The sequence below is a fragment of the Ambystoma mexicanum genome, chromosome 1q, assembly GCF_040938575.1.
Source record: "Ambystoma mexicanum isolate Mex_15411 chromosome 1q, UKY_AmexF1_1, whole genome shotgun sequence".
Lineage (NCBI taxonomy): Eukaryota > Metazoa > Chordata > Amphibia > Caudata > Ambystomatidae > Ambystoma > Ambystoma mexicanum.
In genome coordinates, this window is record NC_090922.1 from 262,030,996 (window position 1) to 262,056,116 (window position 25,121).

General features: G+C 44.7%; 1 protein-coding gene across 2 annotated transcripts in view; it reads right to left on the bottom strand.

The window, feature by feature from the left end:
* The window catches only part of LOC138527316 (cytosolic phospholipase A2 gamma-like), a 442,073-nt gene that overhangs the window by 361,123 nt on the left and 55,829 nt on the right, over positions 1-25,121 (bottom strand). For both annotated transcript variants that reach the window (XM_069638380.1, XM_069638375.1), the window contains 3 exons: positions 22,912-22,973; positions 12,068-12,105; positions 11,844-11,955 (listed from right to left, as the gene is read on the bottom strand). In XM_069638380.1, coding sequence (XP_069494481.1) covers positions 11,844-11,955; positions 12,068-12,105; positions 22,912-22,929 — 168 coding nt within the window. In that variant the 5' untranslated portion in view covers positions 22,930-22,973. The remainder of the gene's footprint in view (positions 1-11,843; positions 11,956-12,067; positions 12,106-22,911; positions 22,974-25,121) is intronic.

Sequence of the window (25,121 nt, forward strand, 5' to 3'; positions counted from 1 at the left end):
ATTTGGCTTACACCTAGAGCATACCAATAATTGATGTATTAACAGAAACCATTGAATATCACTCTTAACAATGTCAATATATTCACATTTTAAGATGTATCTATATATCACTTTTGACGTATGGTTTTTCGACGCGCGCACACACACACACACACACACACACACACACACACACACACACACACACACACACACACACCCCCCCCCCACAGTTACGACACACACTCTTAAAACCAATGCTCTTAAGACACATGCCTCTATGGCACAAACCCTTATGAGACACACCCTTTGAACACACACACACAGATTTATGACACATGGGGCCTCATTATGAGAATCCTGCTAAAAACGGGCCCCATTGCCGGCATGGAGGAAGTCGCGGGTCCGTGCTCGTTTGACGCCACTAATAGCGGCTGATTACGAGTGCACTTCTCAGATGAGGAATTGAATGTGTTGGCAGATACCCTTGCTGCCCTTGCCGATGAGGTCTTCACCCATATCCTCAAAAGGAAGGTGCAGCATAGGAAGATGGAGATATGGGAGGAGGTAGCATATGCAATGTGTCTGCAGTTGGCACCACTGCACGCACAGTCAAAGACTGCAAAAAAAGGTGGGACGACCTCCGCCTCAGGGTCCACAACATCCTGGCCAGCAATCATCGGGAGGCCATGGCCACAGGCGGGGATGCCCACTCCCCGGTCAAACTCATGCGCTGGGAGGAGACATGCAGCACAACCATACAGATGGAGTTGATAGAGGGCTTTGGGGAGATGGAGACGAGTGCCGCAACATCTGGAGATGGAGGTGAGTGACCCTGCAAACCCCAGTAGGGCAAACCATGATGTAGCACAAGTGGGTTCTAGGTCATTTGGTCAAAAATAAATGGTCCACGGGACAATTGGTCGACACCAAAAGGTCGACAGGTCAACTGGTCGAATTTTTTTGTGTGTGTTTTTTCACATTTTTCTTTTGTTGGGGGGGTCCTCCCCAACCCCCTTTTTTTTGCTAAAAAACCCTTTTTTTCCCTAAACGAAAACCTAAAAAATATATGTATAAATAAAAAAAATTCGACCATTTGTCCTGTCGACCAAATTGTGTCGACCAATTGTCCTGTCGACCATTTGACCGGGCACCGCACAAGTAATGTGGAATAGAGCCTAGGCAAGGCAATTCATGGCCCATCACACACACATTAACATATCCATGTCCAGATGGCGGCCCAAACCCTGCCACACTGAAATGCATGCTGAGTGCGAATCCCATTACCAACATACAGCAAACAAACAGGGACCATTCCCATGTCATACATCACACAACCCCCAATATAACGGCATACCCCCTGGCATGCATCATTGCCAAATTGAGACATCACGGCATATGCCAAACGCCCCCCCCTTCAAACTACCCTGTGTGACACACCTGTAAGATATCAATGCATGAGAAATGAAAAACTCCACAGCACCATCTCATGCATCTTGCATGTAACACCATCACTGATGCCCTGCATCTCTTCTTCCCCCCCAGGCACTGATGTAGAAGATGACAGTCAAGACCCAGCCACAAGGCCATCCACGTCCCGGGCCAAACCACCTGGCACTGGCAAAACCACCTCCGGGGCAGCATTGCGGCCCACAGTACAAGCAGGGCGAGTGCACAGGCCATGCCGGCACATGAGGGCCCCACAGCAGCAGATGAGACTGCAACCACAGAGCTCCCAACAACAGTAGAAGGGGAGGCCAGTGGCACCCATTCCGCTGCAAAAAGTTCAGTGGGTGAGGCAGCAGCCACAGCCCCACTCAGTGAATTTGACATAGGAGCAGAGGAGTACGTGGACCAAGAAGGTATACCCTCCAACACGACACTCAGGCCTCACTCTCCAGCCCCATGTTGGATTCTGCAGTTCTGCTGCACAGCCCCAAACTCAGTACCACCCCAGAGGCCAGCCCTGCAATGGCATGCCCTGCCGCAGCACCATCAACCTCTGTTGATCCTGTGGGATGTTTTTACCCATGCATCCAAGCCCTACCATAAAACTGTGCAGTACTGGCATGGAAAACATCATGATGGCCAGAACTCCCCAAAGAGTGCACAGGGAAAACATGAAGAATAGGCTGCCACCCATTTTTGCCTATGTTGTGAGCACAGGAGGGCACTGCCTAAAACCACCCTTGGGCTACACACACAGTAGCCTGCAACCATTGGGAATGGCAATGCTGATTGCCAAAAAGCAACTCAGAACTGGGGAATTCATTTTCTTAATCCCAAAAATGGTTGCAATACCGGTACTCACCACTATCAGAAAGCCGGCGTTTTAAAACCACCAGACTTTTTTTGTAAAACTGAACAGAGGAACCCAAACCAGACCAAGGAAAGACTTGCTAAGAGGTGGATACAATGTAAAACTATATTCTGAAATTACTTGAAGGAAGTAATTATTTAATGTATAGGTAAAAATTGTAAGTTTGATTTAAACTGGGAACTAAAGTGACATTTAGCTGAATTCTGCCTGACAACTACCCCCGACAGGAGAAACCTGCTCAGCCACTCTTCCCAGGCCTAGCTGCATCCTGCTTCCCCACCAAAAGGAGTTGACACCTCTCTGATTGAATTACCTGGGGACTGCAGGAAACTGAACAATGGACTCAGGCAAATGTTATATTGGGGGGGCCGTAAAGTGGCTTCCTCTTGGGAGAAGTGGGAGGAGAAGTGCCTGTGAGAGCCAGCTGAGCTTGGGGGAAGTGGATACACCAGTTCTTCCACCATGTGATGTGGGAAGCCACACCCCTTTTTGACCAGGGCATAAGTTAAAAAGATAGATAACTCATAGTGCGGAATGGTCAAAATTATATAAGTAATATCATTATTCTTGTGATTTTTCTGTGCACGTTTTAAGAGGTGTTAGGACCCTGTGTTGTATGCTGGGGGGTTACTAGCGGAAAATAGGGTCTTACTCCAAATGTCTGCACGTTAAAAATCTGACACTTCATCAATTAATGTCCTTACTCCTTGCGCACATGTGTGTAAATTTTGGTAAATGTCCGATATTGGTAAACCAGCCAAAAAGTGCAAAATGTTGTCATTTTTGAATGCAAGCCCCCAGGAAGATCAGAGACGGACAAGCATGGACCATAAGGAATATATAATGTGTACATGTAATTTCAACAAATTGTGTATCTGGGAAATATGTATTTGAATCAAATATAGATTTGTGAGCAAAGTGACCAGGGGAGGATCCTCTTACCCATAAACAGACCTCATCATGATGACAATCCATTTCCTTCCGCCAATCATGGGAGAGGGGAGAATTGGGCCAATGACAAGTAGAGAGGGGCAGGCTTAGCTAGGCCCAGGCACACACCCATTTTCAAAACACATAAAAAGAGACTGCTGGGACAGGTAGAGAGATTCAATTCCATTTTCTGCGGGACGCTCTGCCGGGAGACTCCAGACTGCACATCCATCAATCTCCAAAGACCAGAACTTTACTTCAGAACGTAAAGCAAGGGCCTAAACCCACAAACTGAGAACTCTTCTCAGCAGGCCTCAGCATCCTTAAAATCATCTGCAAACTATTCCACAGCCGGGCGAGCTGTTTGAATTCTGTGCCAAGAACTTTTGCCGGAACCGCAGACCAGACCCAGACCGCTGTGAGCAGAACCAGAGATCTGGATCGCTGTGAGCAGAACCGGTGCCTGATTGACCCGCCGAGCAGAGAGAACCACCGCTGGATGTGTTCACCAGATCCGTGACGAGGCCTATTTCAAATTTATATTGTGAGTACCAAGCAGAACTGTGCAGAACCACCAATCTCTTAGTTAAAATAATCTAATCCAAACTATTTTAACCTAAGTAGAACTACCTCCTAGTAATCCTGTCATCTGTCATTCTAAAGCTGCGAGCTGTCATCTGTCATTCTAAAGCTGCAAACTGTCACCTGTCATTTTGAGTTTTACTTTAAATCCGAAAATCTACCTTTATTAAATCGTCCGTATCTCTTGAACCGTTTGGGCTAGGAACGAAATTTAACTTTCCTCTGAAAGCTTAGAATCTAAGCTTTCCAACAAGCCTACCGGGTGTTTCATCTTGTGTTGCCCTACCGACTTTCTACTCCCTATACTTTTTCCGCAATCACAATTTACGCACTCGCGAAATTTACCGCGATTTGCGATTTGGCTCAATTTCTCCACTTGTCAAAATAGCAGATCCATTGTTAAACTCCGTTTGCAACCTGGTAATAACTCATAGAGCATTGCTAAAGTGAGCCTGAACTAATACCAACAAGCATCTCTCACTCACCCTGAATCTCTAGAGGGAATTAAAATCAGTTAGCACCTTTTCCCATCCATTGCCATCACATTTAAAAGCATTTTGGGCCTGTGTTTTAAAAAGCATCCCTGTTGTCTAAGCCTGCTGGGGGGGGAACTGAATTCTGTATTGTATTTTGTTGGGATTCTTGAAGACGGTGTGCTCTCCTTCCATTTCTTACATTGCACAGGGGGGGGGGAGTGAATTGTCAAGGAAAAGTGATTACATTGGCCCTCATTACGACCCTGGCGGAAAGGGCTTTACGCCGGCGTAAAGCATGGCGTACCTTTCCGCCTGACTACGAGTTCCCGTAGCGCCATGGTGCTTTTTTCGCCTGCTTTTTCCAGGCGGAAAAATCCATGGCGCTACGGGACTTGTTGTTAATTACGCCACCGTAATTTACGGTGGCGTAATTAACGCCTTCCCCACTCCCATTATACCCTATGGGGCAAAAATGGGAATGGGGAAGGGTAAATGGGGATTGGGGACTTACCGCCCCGCCAAGGTCGGAATGGGGCGGTAAGTCCGCCAACCACCATGGCGGAGTTGGCAGCTTAGCGCCATGGACCATGGTGCAAATTGCACCATGGTTCTCCGCCAGGGTCGTAATGAGGGCCATTGTCTTTTGTTGAAGCCATATCAAGTTATTTTCTGTACTGCATTTCATTCATCATTGCGTTTCCTTGAACCATATAAAGCATTCTTTCCCACCTTATTCTTCTGTTCCTATTCATAAGTTACCTCTTGCTGACTACTGCTCATATTCACAAGTGTAATATCCATTATTAATTTATTTATAGAAGTGTGATATATATATATATATATATATATATATATATATATATATATATATTGTTTAAATTTTCAAATAAACGTTTTAATTTGCAAAACAAACCTACTTCTTGGCTCAGTGGAGTCAGGGGGATTCTAAGAGGGGGGTGTTATACAAGGGTTGTCATCCAGAGTACTGAACTGGATATAAAAATACATCAATAAGGGTTTTCCTCAGCATCCCAGACTAGGCATTGACTTAGCTGTAGTGTTGAAGTGAAGCCGCTTAACACTCCCACTGACTTGGAGGCACGGCTGTCAAGGATGGCGGCAAGGCAGGACACCATGATTAACATTGTGCGCCAATATGTGGCTGACAGGGAGGAGACATGGCGGGAGATCCGTCAGGCCATTGCTGGGAACACTGCCGCAATCAATGCCTGTGCTGTAATGATCCGTGACAGTCACGCAGGTCCTGACCGGCATGCTAGAACACATGCAGCAACACCAACCTACGCCAGCTGTGCCAATCCCTACGGCATCCACCCCATTCTCCACACCCGCATCCTCCGCACCCTCCAGCCCTGTGCGACTGACAAAGTGGAGTGCGAGGCAGACCGAAATGCTGCCCCCGGACACAAAGAAAGCACACAAATAGTGTGGGATAACAATGGGAGTGGGGGGGAGGTGGTGTTGGTGGTGTATAGGGGATTACGGGGGTGTTCATTGGGGGTATGAGGAGGTCATTGGGGTATGGGGAGTTCATTGGGGGGTATGGGGAGTTTGGGTGTATTGGGGGGAGAGGGTGTGTGAGTGGTGGAAAGGTGAGGCACTTTTCTGTAGTTTTCATTAATACACCCGTTGTGTGAAACATCATTTAATGCCCGGACATTGTTCATTTCGTGTGTAATCATTTTATTCATGACAGTGCCCAACTCCCCACATACCTTGTGTGCATGTCCACATGGACCCAGTGCTCAGTGTAGCACTGACTCATATCCATCAATGTCCCTGTGGTTCAGAAGTATTCGTCAATCAGTGATTGGTGTACAGCACGGCCATCTTGTGCATCACGTACTGGCAGGGGTGCTGCTTCTCCTCCATCATCATCCTCACCCAGTGCATGCATGTCAATATCAGGTGGCAGTGGTACATTTCTCCGGATGCACATGTTGTGCAGCATGACACAGGCCATGGTGATCTTTGCCACATTCTAAGGCCCATAAAGGAGTGCTCCACCAGACCTGCTTAGGCAGCAGACAAAGGTCAGCTCAATCACGACACGGGTACGGGTATGAAGTCGATTGTACTCCTCTTCGTGCCTGTTCCGCGGGTTCCACACAGGGGTAAGTAGCCACAGCTTCAAGGGATAGCCTCCATCACCTGCATGGGAGTACAAAGAGGTCTGTGTGTGTCATTCTGAGATGCCACCTTTAGGATTCACGGCCATGGCAGCAGCTATTTGGTGTTGACATGCACATGTCCCTGTACGTATGCACACAGATTATTTGGATGCATTGTGTACTGTTATATGGTCTGCTAGTCTGGATAGTGTTGTACAGATCAATCAGGGTGTTCACTTGCATGCTGATGCGGATGTATTGTGGATGCGGAACAATGTCTTGCCTCCCATAATTGCAGTGCATGCTACTCTGTGCCTAATCACACTAGCGACGTTGGCACAGTTGTAATTCTGTTTATTCATGCATCACTTGACATACCCATGTTGGCCTGGTTGTGTGTCTTGCATATTGTCATTGATGTACAGCATTGGTCGAATGTGTGGCAGTGATGTGTCATGTTTGGGTTGGGAGGTTCAGGTCAGAAGTGTTTAGCTCTGAGTGCATTGTCCACTCACCGTCCATTCCCACCCAGGTGGAGTATGCACCCCCCCACATTCCCACCCAGGTGGAGTATGCATCTCCCCCCATTCCTACGCAGGTGGAGTATGCATCCCCCCACATCACAACCCCGATGCACTGCCATGGGCCAGTCAGGCAACTCACCAAGCAGCCAGGCACGTCGTCCAGCATGTCGCTCCATGTGACGGGGTAGCATGGAGTTACGCAGCACCATGGCATCATGTGTCGATCCGGGATATCGGGCACAACAATATGTGATGATCTTGCTGGAGTCACATACCATCTGCACATTGATGGAGTGGTATTGCTTGCGATTGCGTTACACCGCCTCTATGGCGTGAGAGACTACCAATTCGACATGGGTGCAGTCGAGGGCACCGACGAAATTGGGCATGCCTGCCAGTGCCCACTGTGTGCTGATAGGTGCCTGTGGCCAGGAAGTGGAGCACAGACACCACCTTTAGTAGCGGTGGGGTGGCAGTGCGTATTTCAATGAGGCTGACGATGTCGTCATGTATCATGTCCACAATGGTGGTGATGGTGTCCCGGTCCAACCAGTACAGGGTGTGGATCTGCTCAGGGGTTAAATTGAATGGACTGGGTCTGATGCGAGGGATTGGTGGCTGCCTATGAGGTACTACTGGCTGCACTGGTGGTTTTACTGGGCCTGTCTCACCCTCCTTCTCCTCCTGTGTCTCCTCTGTGCTGCCTGTTGTTGTGGCTGTAGTTGTTGTTGTAGTTGCTGTTGTTGCTGTAGTTGTAGCAGTACAGGCATGTCGTCCAGCCCCATGATTGCAACAGCTAGTGGTATCATTTTGGTGTGGGAAGGGGTGTGGTGTGTGAGTGTGCTCCTTTTATACTGGGACAGGCTCCATTGACTCCACCTGTGGTGATTGTGTGCACCTGTTGCAGTTGCCTTCACTGTTATTTACGGCTGGTTCGCGATGCCTGTATAGCCGCCGTTGTGCAGGCCCTAATTACCGCCTTCGGGATTCCGGTAAGTGCATGCCCGCGTAAATTGTGATGTCCTCCTCTTACCGGCATCCCGGTATTTCCTCCGCGAAGGTTCGCGTGTACACGCGCATGCCGGTATGAAGGGGTACGGTACGGGCGGTGGCGGTATTGGCGGGTTGTCGGGTCATAATGGCCCAGACCCGTTAACGATGCCGGTAATGCCATTCCGCCTTCCTATTTTCATTACCTCCATGCTCGTAATGAGGCACATGCTCTTATGGCACAAACTCTTACGACACACATTGGGCCTCATTCGGAGTTTGGAGATAACCATGGCACTATTAGCGCCATGGCTGTCTCGAAATCCTTACCGACTCCGCCCTGGTGAATGGAGCTATTACCGCCATTCATAGGGCTCAATGGGAATGGGGAAGGGGCTAATAACGGTACCGTAAAACCAGGCGTTAAGGGAGGACCCGCAAAGGGAACTCGTAATAGGGCAGTAAGGGATTACCGGTACCGGTGCCCTTACCGGTACCGGTAATCCCTTACCGCCCACCTCGTAATGAGGCCCCTTGTTATGACACACACACACACATGAAGCACACAACACAGACCCCCTACAACACTTGTATAACACATGCTTTTTTGACACACACACACACCTTAAACACACACAGTCTTAAACTACTCACTTTTACACCACATGCTCTTTTCACACACCCTCTTGAAACACATGGGTCTCATAACGAGGTAGGTGGTAAGGGATTACCGGCACCGGTAAGGACACCAGTGCCGGTAATCCCTTATCACCCTATTCTGAGGTCCCTTAGCAGGTCCCTTCCTTAACGCCTGGTTTTACCAGGCGTTATGGAGGGGACCCGTTAAGGGACTTCAGAGCTAATAACGGTACCGCAAATTGCGGTACCATTATTAGCTCCATCCCCATTCCCATTGAGCCCTATGGGGGCTCGAATGGGAATGGGGAATGGTTCCGGGAATGGGGATTTACCGGGTCCTCCAAGGTTGGAATGACCCGGTAAGTCCCTATTTCGGGAACCCGGACCTGGAATGGCTTAAGGGGGTAGCCATGGTGCTAATAGCACCATGGCTATCTCCTACCTCGTAATGAGGCCCATGGTGTTATGACACACACATACTGACGATACATGCTCTTGTGACACACACTCTAATGACACACTAATATATGTATGAAAACTAATAGCAACGTCAGGACTTAGTTTGAATTAATTTTTCATATGTATATGAAACCTAAAGGGTACATAAAATGAACATAAATGAACAGTACAACATTTATACGCCTTTTATATGCCTTCCAAAACGTATAAAAACTCACACTGTCATACATATAAGAGGCATATAAGACATATGCATTTCATACAATGCACATGCCAGACATGTACACACCAAACACTCATATGCCTTACACTGAACACTCTTATGACACAAAAACTCCCGTGCTCCTATGACACACAATCTTACAGCACACACCCTTATAATAAACACATGTATGCCACCAAGATGGTACCATATTGAAGAGCTAGAAGACAAGCGCTAAATGAATGAACATCATGTACAACAACTGGACATGTGCATGTATGATATGTGCATGACTTACATGTACACTATTAAGCATAGAAAACTCAACTCAAAATCAGGAGTAATCTTGATATACCTTTTCAATGCATATAAGTGGTCTGTGAGATGTAAATTGTGTACATGCATGAAATGTAGATCATAAGGCTCATGCCCCATACATTCATAAACTGATACACTCATGCGGCAAACATTCATATTACATACACCTATACGACATAGACACATACACTATAAACCATACGCCACACAAAACACACAAAAAACACTGAAATTACATATAAAAAACAAACATTTTAAATAAATAGTTATTGTTTATCTAACAAAAAGTAAACTCTACAAAGAGTGGCAGTAAGAATATTAAGGTACAAACACTCACTGTACACTACTACAAAAGTAACCATTCAACGTGAAGTATAAACACAAGGCCCTGCAGAATGCCCCTGAATGAGGCCCGCACATTGTTATAGGCCTCACAACTCCTTACACCAACGTCTGATCCGGACCCTGCCTTCTAATGAGAGCATGGCCTAACCTTGAGTAAAATCAGTTAGTTGTCTTCACAGCCACAAGATCCCCATCGAGAAACATCTTTGGATAGCTTACAGGAAAAATACTCATTTTAAGGTTTATATTGTCTCAGGTGGGAGGACAATGAGAGTATACAGACCAAACACACTTTCACAGGTGCATCCTTATCCTCAGACATTCTGGGACACCAGGGCCAAGATGTAGGTTACTACATCTCTAGCTGATCTAGTCTTTCCTGAGAGGTAGTTTAGGGCAGGGGACTTTATGGTTTATTGTCTGACACAGATACTGACTTTAGGTTAGACCAGGGAGGGGACTTGGTAGGATATGGGCTGACACACAGACTGGCTTTAGGTTAGACCAGGGAGGGGACTTGCTAGGATATAGGCTGACACACAGACTGGCTTTAGGTTAGACCAGGGAGGGGACTTGGTAGGATATGGGCTGACACACAGACTGGCTTTAGGTTAGACCAGGGAGGGGACTTGCTAAGATATGGGCTGACACACAGACTGGCTTTAGGTTAGACCAGGGATGGGACTTGGTAGGATATGGGCTGACACACAGACTGGCTTTAGGTTAGACCAGGGAGGGGACTTGGTAGGATATGGGCTGACACACAGACTGGCTTTAGGTTAGACCAGGGATGGGACTTGGTAGGATATGGGCTGACACACAGACTGGCTTTAGGTTAGACCAGGGAGGGGACTTGCTAGGATATGGGCTGACACACAGACTGGCTTTAGGTTAGACCAGGGATGGGACTTGGTAGGATATGGGCTGACACACAGACTGGCTTTAGGTTAGACCAGGGAGGGGACTTGCTAGGATATGGGCTGACACACAGACTGGCTTTAGGTTAGACCAGGGAGGGGACTTGGTAGGATATGGGCTGACACACAGACTGGCTTTAGGTTAGACCAGGGATGGGACTTGGTAGGATATGGGCTGACACACAGACTGGCTTTAGGTTAGACCAGGGATGGGACTTGGTAGGATATGGGCTGACACACAGACCGGCTTTAGGTTAGACCAGGGAGGGGACTTGCTAGGATATGGGCTGACACACAGACCGGCTTTAGGTTAGACCAGGGAGGGGACTTGGTAGGATATGGGCTGACACACAGACCGGCTTTAGGTTAGACCAGGGAGGGGACTTGCTAGGATATGGGCTGACACACAGACCGGCTTTAGGTTAGACCAGGGATGGGACTTGGTAGGATATGGGCTGACACACAGACTGGCTTTAGGTTAGACCAGGGAGGGGACTTGCTAGGATATGGGCTGACACACAGACTGGCTTTAGGTTAGACCAGGGAGGGGACTTGGTAGGATATGGGCTGACACACAGACTGGCTTTAGGTTAGACCAGGGAGGGGACTTGGTAGGATATGGGCTGACACACAGACTGGCTTTAGGTTAGACCAGGGAGGGGACTTGGTAGGATATGGGCTGACACACAGACTGGCTTTAGGTTAGACCAGGGAGGGGACTTGCTAGGATATGGGCTGACACACAGACTGGCTTTAGGCATATAGTCTCAAACATGATTCCCTCTGGGTCAATGGTAGGAACTAAACATGTAAGGATAGAAAGCTACCCAATCATGTTGAAGAATTGGCTTAACGCTGCATCACTATGACCCTCACCCAAGCACAAATAACAAAAACTCTCTTTAGAGTGAAAGCACTCATTCATGGTGCACCAGTTCACCTCTGGCAAAGACCTGCCCTGTTCCACCACCAGAAAGTACAACATCAGTAGCAATGCCTCAGAATGTAAACGGGGTCAAGCCCCACATACCGGTTTAATGTTAATGCCTTGACTCTGAGCCCATTTGGCAGCAACTTTCTTGCGCTCTAGAATGGATTTCCTCTCACCATCGGCAATATCAGTGGACACCCGCACTAAAGGACTGCAGAAGAGAGGCAAAGAGAGGGAGATGAGTGAGGAACACAAAGATGGCTGCTGCTGTGCACTTCAAAGATTGAAGATGAATCAATCAGAAAGGAAAAAGCAGTACTTACTCTCCAGCAGGGATGGTGTCTGAACTGGTTCCTGTCAACTAAAAATACATAAAATAGTCATTCCTATTTAAAGTCAAGGAGTTTGTAAAACATCCCAAAACATCAAGCATGGCAACAATTTACGTTACTGCATATTGTGCACCATGCTCTAATTTACACAGTGTATATGGGATTTTGCACTGTGCCAATCAGAGCAGGGTGCACCATAATTTGCAGAATTCACATTGACCCCTTTGGGCTATTTTTGGTGGTGTACACAACTATCTCATGTTCACTGTTACCCATGTCAATTGTTCTTAATTAATGAACCTTGGAAGGATAAAGGACTGAGTGGACTTTTCAGGAAATTAAGCTGTGACACGAGGTTAAACACATACCTCTGTAGCAGATGCATGCGTCCACTGAGCTTCAGTCAGGAGTGCGAGTGCATTGGCGCTAGTGTGCCCCTGCATCTCAGAGTGCCAGAACCACCTAAAGAATAAGGGTATGTTGGAGGTGCCAGCAGATTTCACGTAGGAGTTGGAGTGAGCATTCTCTCTACAGTCATGTACAATTGAGGACCAGAGGTGAAGTCTATTTGGATGTGGGCAAAGAGGGCTATGCAGACCATGTGGGGGTTCCTGCCCACCCACGTAGCTCCTGTCTCTGACTGCACCTACACCCTTCTGACCCCCACCTTAATGTCCAAGAGCAAAATTCCTCCTTTTCATTGGGATCAAATACCTGACCCTTCACCAGCAATACTCTGGCCTTCCATGTGTCATTGTCAGTGGCCAGGTCCTACTAAAACTTAACCATAACGTCCCTTTCACAAAGGTTTCCCACTGAATTTGATATTTATTTTTTTAGTGCAACTTAACCATAACATACCTTTAACAACGTTTTTTCACTGAACTTCATAGGTTTTTTAAGTGCATCTTAACCATAATCTCCTTTTAATTAAGGTTTTAGTGAATTTCATAGGTTTTTATGAGTGAACATTTTTCATGATGTTATATCACTGTATAGAAATTATTAATAATTACTATTTTAACATATGTGAAAGAACTATAAACATCCTTTAACAAACATATTTTTGCAATGCATACTGATGTGTGTCGTTATCAGCAGCGCATGTTGGGGATGCACGTCATGGTTGGATTGCCTAGAGCATGAGGCTCGACCAGGACCCCAGCCCCACCAATCCACCCTTGTTATCCACTGCACCTACCCTGCATCCTAGTTCAGTGTACAATATACCATCATTATGTGACCAATGGCCAGTGCTCACGGCTTGCAGCCATGGCCAGTATCCACAATCCATTTTGCATGGGCTTTGGCCATGCCACATTCCGCCACAAGCAAATCAGAGTAGACATTTCTCCTTGCCGAGGGCCAGGCCCAGTGCCCATTAACTAAAGGAATATCACAATTTTTTGTACCTGCATTATGACACTTTAAAAAAAATAAAACACAGACACACTTGCGAAACCATGCTTTTGGGTCCTTGTCAAAATGTACATACAAAGAATAGTCATATAACGTAGCCCCACTTGGAAAAATACATGCAAATTTATACACACATTCAAGGTTGGGTCTATAATCTTTTTGCAAACGTTTGTGCAGATTTGTCAACTGACACCGACACCAAAGTCATAAACCATCTAAAAGCATTGAGTCCCGCCCTCTAATTTTGCCCCATCCTCACAAAATCTCACCAAACAAACTTTGCAAAAGCATTAAACTTTGGGTCCAAAATCTTTGCAGATTCATCAAACGGCACCAAATGAATAAGCCTTTCAAATATTTTGGGACTGTCTCTAATTTTTCCCCCTCTTGACGAAACAGCACCAGACTCGGCAGAACCATTCAGGGCCATGTCTTAAAAGATGCTTACATCTCATGCAGTTTCATTGAGTGGTGCCAAAGTTATAAGCCATCCAAAAACTGTTTTTCACCAACCTTATAATGCAGAACTATGCATGAATGTCCCCGAACATCCGAGATGTTTGCGAACATGATATGATATGATGGGTTATTTATAACGTGCTTAAGACCCAGAGGTTTCTAAGCGTGGACCCGGGGATCAAACCTGTGTTGCTCGTGTCGTCTTGCTTCCAAGGGGAGCACGTTACCGATGAGCTATCCTCCTGAGACAATCACTGTCCACGAACACCCGATTTTGGGCTTTTTATAGCCATATCCCATCCTGATCATCCCTCACCCCACCATAGATTGTTTAATTATTTTGAAAAGTGTAATATTGTGGGCCTCATTACACCGATGGCGGTAAGGGTTTACCAGTACCGGTATTTTACCGGTACCGGTAAATCCTTATCGCCTTACTATGAGGTCCCTTTGCGGGTTGGGGAATTTAATGCCTGCTTTTTGCAGGCGTTAAAAACCAACCCGCAAAGGGACCAGGGAGCTAATTACGGTACCGCAATTTGCAGTACCGTAATTAGCGCCTTCCCCATTCCCATAGAGCCCTATGGGGCAAAAATGGGAATGGGGAAGGGCAATGGTGGAAGGGGGAATTACCGCCCCGCCAACCTTGGAATAGGGCGGTAATTCCCCTTTCCACCAAGGCGGTGCCGGTATTCTACCGGCATGAACCATGGTGCTAATAGCGCCATGGTTCACCGCCATCCGTGTAATGAGGCCCTGTGTTTTTTAATATATTTTTAATGTGTTTTTACAGCAATGTTGACAGACTACAGATGCAGTCCACAAATCCAGCTCTCGGATTGGTTCAGAAGTTTCCTCGGACAGCGAATCAGGAAGTGAGTTCACAAACTTGTCCCAGAAATCACAATTTTATTTCGACCTACTTTTTGGCTATTTTTAAAAAAACGACTGGGCGGTTTCACACCAAATATGCAAAAGCAAGCTTTCGGGGTCCAAGCGGCCACTCCTCATGCATGTTTCACGCATGTTTTGTGCAAATCCGTCCAGCGGGTTGGTCTGTTGGCATGAGCATATTTTTTTTCCATTATATCTATGAGGATTTCAAAAGTTTTGGGATCCCCCCTATAACTTTGCCCTGAGTTGACAAAACCGCCCCAAACTTTGTATAATCATTCAGAGGTGACCATATACTTTTTTTTTGCAAATGTTTGGTGAGGATTCGTCAAACAGCACCAAAGTTATAAGCTGTGCAAAAAGTGCTCTTCCTATGAGTTGAGTAACCGCAGGCCGTGTAATACATATATAGATATGCACTTGAAGAAACCCATGTGGCCGCCTGGCAAATATCAGATGTAGGGGACCCCTTCTAAGTCTGCTCATGAGGAAGCCACCTCTAGTTATTCTTGGAGTACACATAGGTAGAGGAAAGGGAGCAATCCCATGAGTCAGGAGGCAGTCATTTAGACCCATCTTCCCACTGTGGATGTAGTTGATCTTGAGTCCAAATTCCCAGGACCAGAGGCCACCAAAAGGAATCGCAAAAATGGAACACCCGCTGCCTGCTTGACATATTTTGTAACCTTTCTCACAGCAATCAGTGTGCTCACAGTGCCTCCTGTCACCAAGGCACAGGATGATTCATAGTGGGCAGGGCAATGTCTTCCTTTAGGGGTAGTGACACTTCATCTTAGGTCTCAATTCCCAAGTGGGACACAACATTAGCCAACAGGCAGAAGTGATTGCCAGAAGGAAACCGTTCTATAAGAAACCAGCTATAGGGAATATCCTCAATGGCATCAGATGGAGTGGCACTCAAGCTATTAAGAATGAATGGTGGGTACCGCATAGGGTAGAGTGCACTTGTGGGAAATCTAGTGAACTATAACCCCTAAGCAGGTGAGTGGCATACATATGTCTGGTGGCTCTATCAACACAAGATTCTGTAAGTGTCATGATGGGGGCTAAGTGATTCCTAAGAAAGGAGACCACCAACCCCATCAAGAAACCTTCCTTGAGGAACTTCAGGATAGGAGCTGGGGGCAGGGTAGTAGAGCCAAAGTGTGCTTCACACCCCATGTGCTTGACCTAAGCATTCAGGGTGGCTGGGTTCCTGAAACCCTGAATTGCAGACCTCCCTAGTCAAAACAGGGGACTCCTTTTAGCCGCTTAGTCAGCAGATAGTGTTTTGAGAGTTCAAGGCAAGTGAGACAGGGTGTCTCAAGAGGGGAATGTGACGGGTCAATATCCTGGTGGATCTCTGAAGTTGCAGGGGGATAATGATCTCCTCTTTCACATTGGCAATACCACACATATAGATTTCCCTTCCCTCTCTTTACTCTCTGGAAGAAATAGAGAAGTCCAAGAGGCAAAGGATTGAGAGAGCCTCTGTCCCCCAATCCTGAGATGGTAGAGTTCTAGAGAAATAGCATGGATGAAGAGCATTCATCCTGAATGTGTCTAGAGGCTCGAGTACCCACACCTCTGGCAAATCACTAGGAAAGTCAGCAGGCTTGTGGATTAACTTCTGTGATAATGGAAACTGCTTGCTGAGGCAATCCACTCCAGTATTCTCCACTCCTGTAATGTACGATAAGGAAACAGCATTCCTTGCTGCCCAGGTTAAGATCGATCGATTGACTGATTCACAGTCTGAGATTTCATTAAACCGTTTGTGAGTGACAAAACACTTTGTGACTGAGCTTTCTATGCAAATAATGACCCTCCTTTCCCATGAGGCTGGGCACACATTTCAAGAGGGCTATTTAAGCATCAGACAACTATCTCCAGTATGTTTTGTAAAGTCCAAAATAAACCTTTCAAAAGTATACTAATGAGTTGTACCCTCTGTCAAGTCCACTTGGCTTCTAGGGCAGTACGCGCCAGCATGGGACTAGAGATTGGCAGGAAAAGAAGATGTGATAGGTATATTTGAACATTCAGGAACATGGATATCCTCACAAGATACTGGAAGAAACCGGGATGGTGGGCCGTGATGTCACTGGGCAGAGCGAGAGGAGTAATTAGTTATTGCATCCCATTGTGGAGCATGAAGGGTAGAAACGGGGGCCCAATGGATGGTTGGGGAACACTGGACATGGATATAGTCATGCCTCAAGAGGACAGCGCAGAGTATATTTTGTATTATATTACAGGGTACCAGGTTCAGGGGCATGGGATGACCTCAGGGTGGTTAGATGAAGAAAGGACAGAATGAGAGCAACCCCACCTTGATGGTCTGGAGACTCAAGTGGTTGTGGGACTGCCTTTATGGTGGTATGAGGTGGAAGACTGCCAAGTGGAGGCATAGGGATTCACCGGCAGGTGAACACAGGGAATACTGATGGGGAGGGTGCCAAAGTGGCCCCTGAGGCCCACCGGCATGTGGCGCATTACAAGAATTAAAATAAACAAATAAAATAAATAAGTAAGAGGGTATGCCAGAAGTAATTTTGTTGTCTGAAATGCATGAAGGTAATACTGAGGTTGAGCGCTCAAAGAGACTGGACACAGAGGGCAATCAAGGAGGTAAAGATCAGAGAGTTTCAGGTCATTTAAGCAGAGGACACTTGGCCATGGTGGCTGGCTATGGGAACACATGATATATATGAAGCAGTGGCGGATAAGCCCTTTCTGTAAGAACTCTAATGAAGGTCACGGAGCTATTGTCTCCCACAGCTGAAGCCCACACCAATCAAGTTCATTTGCTCTAGCTCATGGGATAGAACCAATGGACCTGAGGGCAAGAGCACCTCTGTCCCAAAGCACTTGACAGTAGGCCAAAAGAGAAGGTTGATTGCAGATGGTTGTAGACTGCCAAAAGGTGAGGGTGTGGGTAGTTGGTAATACTTTTGGAGGGTTACTCAGAGTGATGACACTTAAGGTGGGAATGGAGCATGGGTAGGCTGCAGAGGAAAAGGGTGGTGGGCACAATATCTGGTGGTGGATGCCCAGATATAGATAAGACGTCGGTACCAAACCCATGTGAAAGAGGTGGAGCTCGAGTAAGAGCAGAGCTACATTAGATTATTATTTTGGAAATAATGCATGCATGTTGAGTGCAAGCTAATTAAATATTGAACCACACCTTTACAGTTTTCATGCCATATGTCCTTGAGCCTAGAAAGCCAGTGAGAACGCCAGAGATTAAATGCTGCAGTGGGCCCTTTGCCAACCATGCAGGAAATTGCATCCGTTGAACAGCCAATAATATTAACAAAGCTAACCACATATTCAGAAATGCAATAACTAGAGATATGGACTGGTTGCCCATGGGCAATTGTGACGAAATAGAGACTTGGTTAAAGGGGCTCGCGATAACAGCAAGATCTGACAAGTGAGATAACCTGGCACTAATTGAGAGACACGTAAATAAATTTGAAATAGCTATTCGAGATGCTAAACATTTAAGGAGAAGTAAATTAAGAAGGCTTAGAGGAGGGGGGATACATCCTAAGGATGCGAGGTCACAGGTCTTGAAAATAAAAACTGACTATAGATAGTGGCTAAAGTTACGACAGGCACCTGTGACGAAAAGATATTGGCAAGACATGATCTGCGCTTTGCGCAGTAAAAAAAGCAGTTCAATACAGCAGATTTTGTCTTGTGCCAAAGAGAACAGAACAAGACAGTCACTTAATCCTATCCAGGAAAATGACTGGTTACGCTTCTTAGGCAATAGATCAGGGAGGGAGGAGAATTTAGTGAGGGATGAATGCCAAACGCATTATTGGCACCTCAAATTTACTTTACAAATGAAATAAGTGGGGAAATCTTAATAACGCCAGAGCCCCCAGTCCAAATGGCCTTGCAAGTGTAGTAGTAAAACAAGATACAGTGGGATGGACTAAACTTCTTTGTATATTATTTGTTAAAGTCTACACAGAGCAAAGTATCCCCGATTCTTGGCGACAATCGATCCTCCTACCTCTTTATAAAAAGGGCGAGCGATTGTCCCCATCGAATTATAGATTGTTATCCCTCCTGGATGTAAATGGAAAAATATTCGCGATTAGGGTGTTGAATCACTTGCAAATATGGGCAGAATAAAGAAAGTTGCTGCATTTTACACAAACAGGATTTCGCTCAGGGTGTTCCACCTCACGCAATCTGCTGGCTTTGGATACATTAATACATGCAGCGGATAATAAGGGAGCCCCAATATTATATATTTTTTTTGTTGATTTTCAGGCAGCCTTTGATTGGGTCAGCCGTAATAAACTTTGGGCAAAACTATCGGGCTGGGATTGTCCACGATGGCTGTTGGATATAGTGAAAAAATTACACGAAGACACAACTGGTCGGGTAAGACTAAATGATGCGGGTGCGACTACTGCCCCACGAAGGCTAAATAGGCTCCCCTATTATACAATCTCTATATGGGCGACCTACCCGACACTTTTGAGAAGATCACACAGGCTGCTGCCTAAGAATCAATAGGGTGATAATACCAGCATTGGTATATGCGGACGAACTTGTCACTTTAATCATAAGGCCAGTGGTATAAAAAACATGCTTCAAACACCGGTTGAATTTGCAGTTAAAAATGAACTGACTATTAATATGTCCAAAACTAAAATTATGTTAGTTTCAGCCAAAAAGATGAACCGGCCATTGATCTCTACGAGTTTGGGCAACCTGACCTATGTCAACAAGAGCGTATTTGGGCCTTGACAAGAGTCAGAACCTGAACTATAAATATATTGTAGAGGCAAAAACAAACAAGGGCCGTAAACTGGCAAATCTGATCATGGAGTATGCAAGTATAACAGCAGGATATTTGTTTTGAGTGGGGGACCAAACATGAAAAATGTAAATATCTCCTTTGAAAAAGAGTGGCCAAATGGGACTAGGCTAGGAAGTATGACCGACTATCATTATTATAATCATATGAATATTTCTCAAGGGTCGTACATAGATATTTGTGTCCACAGACCGACTTACGCCAGTGCTCCTCACCCGCAGTGCGTAATCTTATTCTAAGACTCAGAATTAACCAACTACCTCTTTTGGTCTTTGTGGGAGTACAACAGAAGATCCCTTGGGCCCAAATGGTGTGTCGAATGTATAATATTCCAGGTGCGGTTGAGTCTCTCCTAAACACTTTTTCACAGAATGTAAACTTTTGGGTGATATGTACATGTCCATATTTGTCAGATATGTATACAACTATCATACTATAAAAAGTGACTCTGGATATGCTGCCTGAATTCTGGTTCAGAAAGTCTTCATATTAGCCTATATTGGCTTTGGCATCAAATTGCTAGTCGAATGCTGATAGATAAAATCATTTTTAATACGATGATAGGGTACTCCAGCTGTTTAGTATATATAGTAAGAATGGAGCAGCAGCATAGTTGTTAGTATAATTTTTGTGAAATATGAGTTATTGTATTTTATATATGCGCTCTCACATATACAAAACTATAAATTGATGATGAAGATTGTTAGAGTGCTATACATTTTAAAATTTTAAAATTTCAAATTAAAATTAAAATTTACATTTTAAATGTTATTATGTCAATAAGTTTATGTTGACATTTTAAGGTAAAGTTGTGAAGAAATTGTACACATTGATTTTAAAATGTGTTAATATGAAATTATTTATTTTATTGTTGTAAAGATTCTTCAAGAATCGTATACAAATAAAGAATAATAAAGAGGTGGACTGATCTAGAGATGACCTTGCCTAAGATGGGGCAATAGGGGAAAGGAAGGGACATAGGAAAAAGTTCAGTGGAGACAACTGTAAAAGAGGACTTGACTAAGGCTAAAGCTGCTGTTAAAATGTAGAACTGGACATCTGCATTGTTAATAAATGCTAATGTATGTTATGAGTGCTTTTTGGAAAGGTCAATGATACTTTTTCAACACATAGGTGCGTTTCAGAGGCATGGGCTGGGTGCAGTATGATGAGGTATTGCAGGCCAGAATGAGAGAAGATGAGTTTTTGGTCTGCGGTGGGGTTAGAGATAGGCATTTCTTTTACTGTAGGTGGCACCACTAGACTGGCACCATCAGCACACATGTCCATGGGTCTCCCGCTTCACTGCCGTGTCATTCAAGTCTCTGCCACCCAGGGCTGGACGAATGCAGTGCCTGAACCAGAGCTCATTTCTTCCCATCCTTTAAAAATGACATTTGTATTAGACCACATTTTAAGAGTAGCCACTGTGACACTGTACGTTCTAGTAAATCACTGAGAGCGATTTACTAGATCACAACAGAGGTGTGTGGGGGTGTATTCCAGTACATGCCATGCAGTGGCCACGGTGCACAGATGTGGTAAAGGAGAAGAAAATGGCAAGGTGTGAGGCTAATACAGCTTTCTAATCATTGCTGGTACATCCAGAGGAGTTTTAGCTGCTACGGGTGCAGTTTCAGGAGCAGCTGTACCTGGAGGACCAGTTTAGGGAGGAAGAAGATTGGTGTGTTGTTGAATGTCTTTATGCAGATGGCTAAGGATTTGGAGGTTTCATTGGCACTGGGAAAATGGCAGGCACGTTAGTATGCCTTACATGTCTGAGGTTTTCATTTGATTCCGTTGAATTGTGTTCTAGCCTTCCTATAGACTAAGCAGAGGTTTTGCTTGGCTTATTGGGGAGGCAGGAAATTATAAAAGATGTTGCTCTCGAAGGTGCAGGTCTTGCTGGCACATATGAATTTTCTGTGCAAAATGTGGGTAGCAGACTAGATTTTTGGAACTGATTTTGCTCTGTGCTTACATTTGCACTTGCGTGCACACGGGTCCTGTCCCGGCAATTTTGATCATTAGCATTGCAGAGTGCAATGGAGAAGTGTAAAGAGAGGGTGGAAGTCTCTTTACACCTTTGAAGTCTCTTTACAACTATCTTTTGAACTGTGCAGTGCAAATAGAGGAAATGCCGCCGGCCATGTATGCATGACTGGCAGCGTTTACAATGATTTCCTACAGAATTTGCCTGCTTTTTGCAAAAAGAAGGCTGATCCCATAGAGAATCATTGGTTTTACATAAGCATTCAAATCTCATGCTGGCATTAAACCAAGTTGCTTTTGAAGGCTGAGGGCAAATGGGAACGGAATCGTAAATCCCATTGCTACTTTTTTGTGTCCCAGTCAAAACCTTGACATCGGGAGTGTGGCACCCATCAAAAGCACCTCTACAAATGTATCACCTTTTATTCAGTCAATTTTCTTCAATATTATGATGGAATGTTTATAATACCATAAACAAATATGTCACGTGTAACATTGTAATTTGGTGGAACTTGACTTTAACCATGAAGCATATGCTACTAGACATATTTCTCATAGCACAGATCCTAGGGTGGATTCCTTTGCAGCACTGCATCATGGGTCTATTGAGGCAAATGCAGACCTATTGAGTCCGGCAATGGGCAATAGGTTCCCGGCAAAAATTCTCAAGATATTGTTGTCATGGTACTTTATTAGGGAGCAATGTTTTGCAGGTTACACAGAGTTCAGCAAGTTCCCATAAAATGCAGGTGCTCAGGCCCCGCCAGTCCTCTGTGTACAAACTGAGCTGGATGTATTCATGCTCACGCCACTCGTCATACAAATTCTCGGTATCACTACATATTATCCCCACCAAAAAATTTGGCGTATATATGGTCGTCTGATTCAGACATAGGTTATATTTTTGAGTGGGATAATTTTGGTGTTTTTTGGGAGCGGGGATTGCGAGGGTGTCCCTCGCTCCTTTAAAAATAATGCTGGGGTTGCGGGGGTGTCCCCCACATTTTCCATGCCTTAATATCGCCACAAAAATATGGCAATATTTTTGTATGCCGATATTTTTGCCGATATTAACACATGGAACCAAATTCTCACTATCAATAACTGGACACTGACATGCTGCCCACGCGAAGTTAGATATTAGAACATCTATATTCAGGTTCCCTTATACACCACTGACCAACAATTCACAAATGATTATTGCAAAATTAAAAGGTATAAATACATTTTTGAGGAAAGACATAGTTGCTTCTTTCTTTTACTTTGTCCACACCGCTCTGCAGGGATCTGTAAAAAAATAGAATGGTAACAATAATAGGATTAGATGTTACCCGATGCATGAGCAAATATTTCCTACACTCATCATTTCAGACCTCTTGGGTTCTTTGTGTCAATCTCAGTTGTTTTTTAAAAAAAGAATATGCAACAATTACAAGGCTGACTAAAACTAAATGTACATATCAATGGTACCCAAACACGCCATTTAATTTATAGTAAAAGTTATATTTTCTCAAATGTAATCAAGTAAATGTAATAAATAAAAGAGTGATAAAAGTAACGCAAGCACTAGCATGTTGTTCTAGTTGGAGCCAATTTGCTTACTTGGTATGCAGGCAGTAACTATTGTTAATTGTCCATAAGAAATGTGATGACGCACACTACCACTGTCAGCAGACACAATAACCATCAAGAAATCTGGACACTTATAAAGGATAAATGGATGGTTGAAGCATTTCTAGACGAAAAGCAGACTGCTACTGGCATCACCTGCTATATATGAATATTTCACCTTATGAATACATTAAATTCATCATGATAATATGTACTTTACATTTTCATTTTGTAATCCTTGTTAAATGCTTAATATCGCAGCATGGTTGTGTTCTTACAGTGGCAATAGAAATGTATCTAGTACCTGGTACCTGCTCTGTGCACAGTTCACCACCAGCAGACACACACATAATAAGTGTCAAATCACATGAAATCGGAGCAGCGGTGCACTGTCTCATTGGAAGGGCATAAACATTTCCCAGCAATCAGCATGAGTAACTGAGTGTAACATGGGAGCCTGAAAGAACAAAGTGTGTTACTGGCAGGGTGTTTCCCTGATACAAATGTTAAGACATTAGCTCACCTATTGTTTAAAACTAAATGCGTAAACAGCCTTGCAATGTACAGACATTTCTGTAGGGTAACACATGAAAAGATTCAATAGGTATGGGGCCAGATTACAGAAATTTTGCACCGGTGCAAGTACAAAGTTGCACAGTATTAGCACTGGGGCAAAGTTTGCCCTATTTTTTAAAACACTGGGACATATTAGAAAACTATTGCACTATGACAAGTGCAATTTGGCATGGTGTAAGCATCAGGGAAAATATTGCTCTTGGGCAAAAGAGATAGATTTTTTAGGGCATTTTGCAACAGGGCAAAGTTTGCCCTAGTGCTAATACGGAATGGTATTACCACTAGGGCAAACTTTGCCCTGGTGAAAAAACGCATCCAAAATGTATCTTTCTTGCACTAGGGCAATGTTTTCCCAGGTGCTTATACAATACCAAGGTGCAGTTGTCATGGTGCAATAGTTTTCTAATATGTCCATGTGTTTCTAAAAATAGGGCAAACTTTGCCCTAGTGTTAATACCGTGCAGCTTTGCCCTTGCCACGGTGCACATTTCTGTAATCTGGCCCCGGGTCACCAACAATATGTTGGAGGATTTTCCAATTCATGTCCATGATGCCTGTGCCCTCAAATAGTATCAATAATTGCCACTGCAAGAACAAACCTATCTTGACTATGCCCAATAATGCCAGTATTGCCACTTTAGGAGCACACATATACAGGCTGTCTTTTAATACCAATATTGCTACTGTAAGAAAATGCTTTTATGCTTGCTGTGTCAATGTATGCCAGTATTCCCACTTGCAGAACACACCCACTTTGCCTGTTTCCAATAATACCAGTATTGTCACTGTAAGAACAAACATTTGTTGGGTGTGCCTAATAATGTCAATAGTGCCACTTTAAAAATATATGTTCATGCTAGCTGTGCCAATATATGCCAGTATTGGCAATTAAAAAATGTACACATGATGGCTGTGCCTAATAATGCCAATATTTCAACTGTGTAGTTTCTCAGGCCACGCTTTTCTCCATTACTTTATACACATTGCTACAATATGGTTTTCCATTTTCGCTAGGTCCTGAATTCTGCAGCGCCAGAATTACACCCACATTGAGTTCTACTGGTGTTCCTTTAATACACCTTTCTGGTACTTTTGACACACTTTTTCTTATACCTCTTTACACACCTAGAGGTGGTGGATTAGTTGTTACCCCGATTCATACTATAGCAGCATGGCATTATCTTTGACCTTTGTGAAGAGGCTAGCCACATCTGTTTCTCTCTACTAACAACTGGATTTGGTCATCAA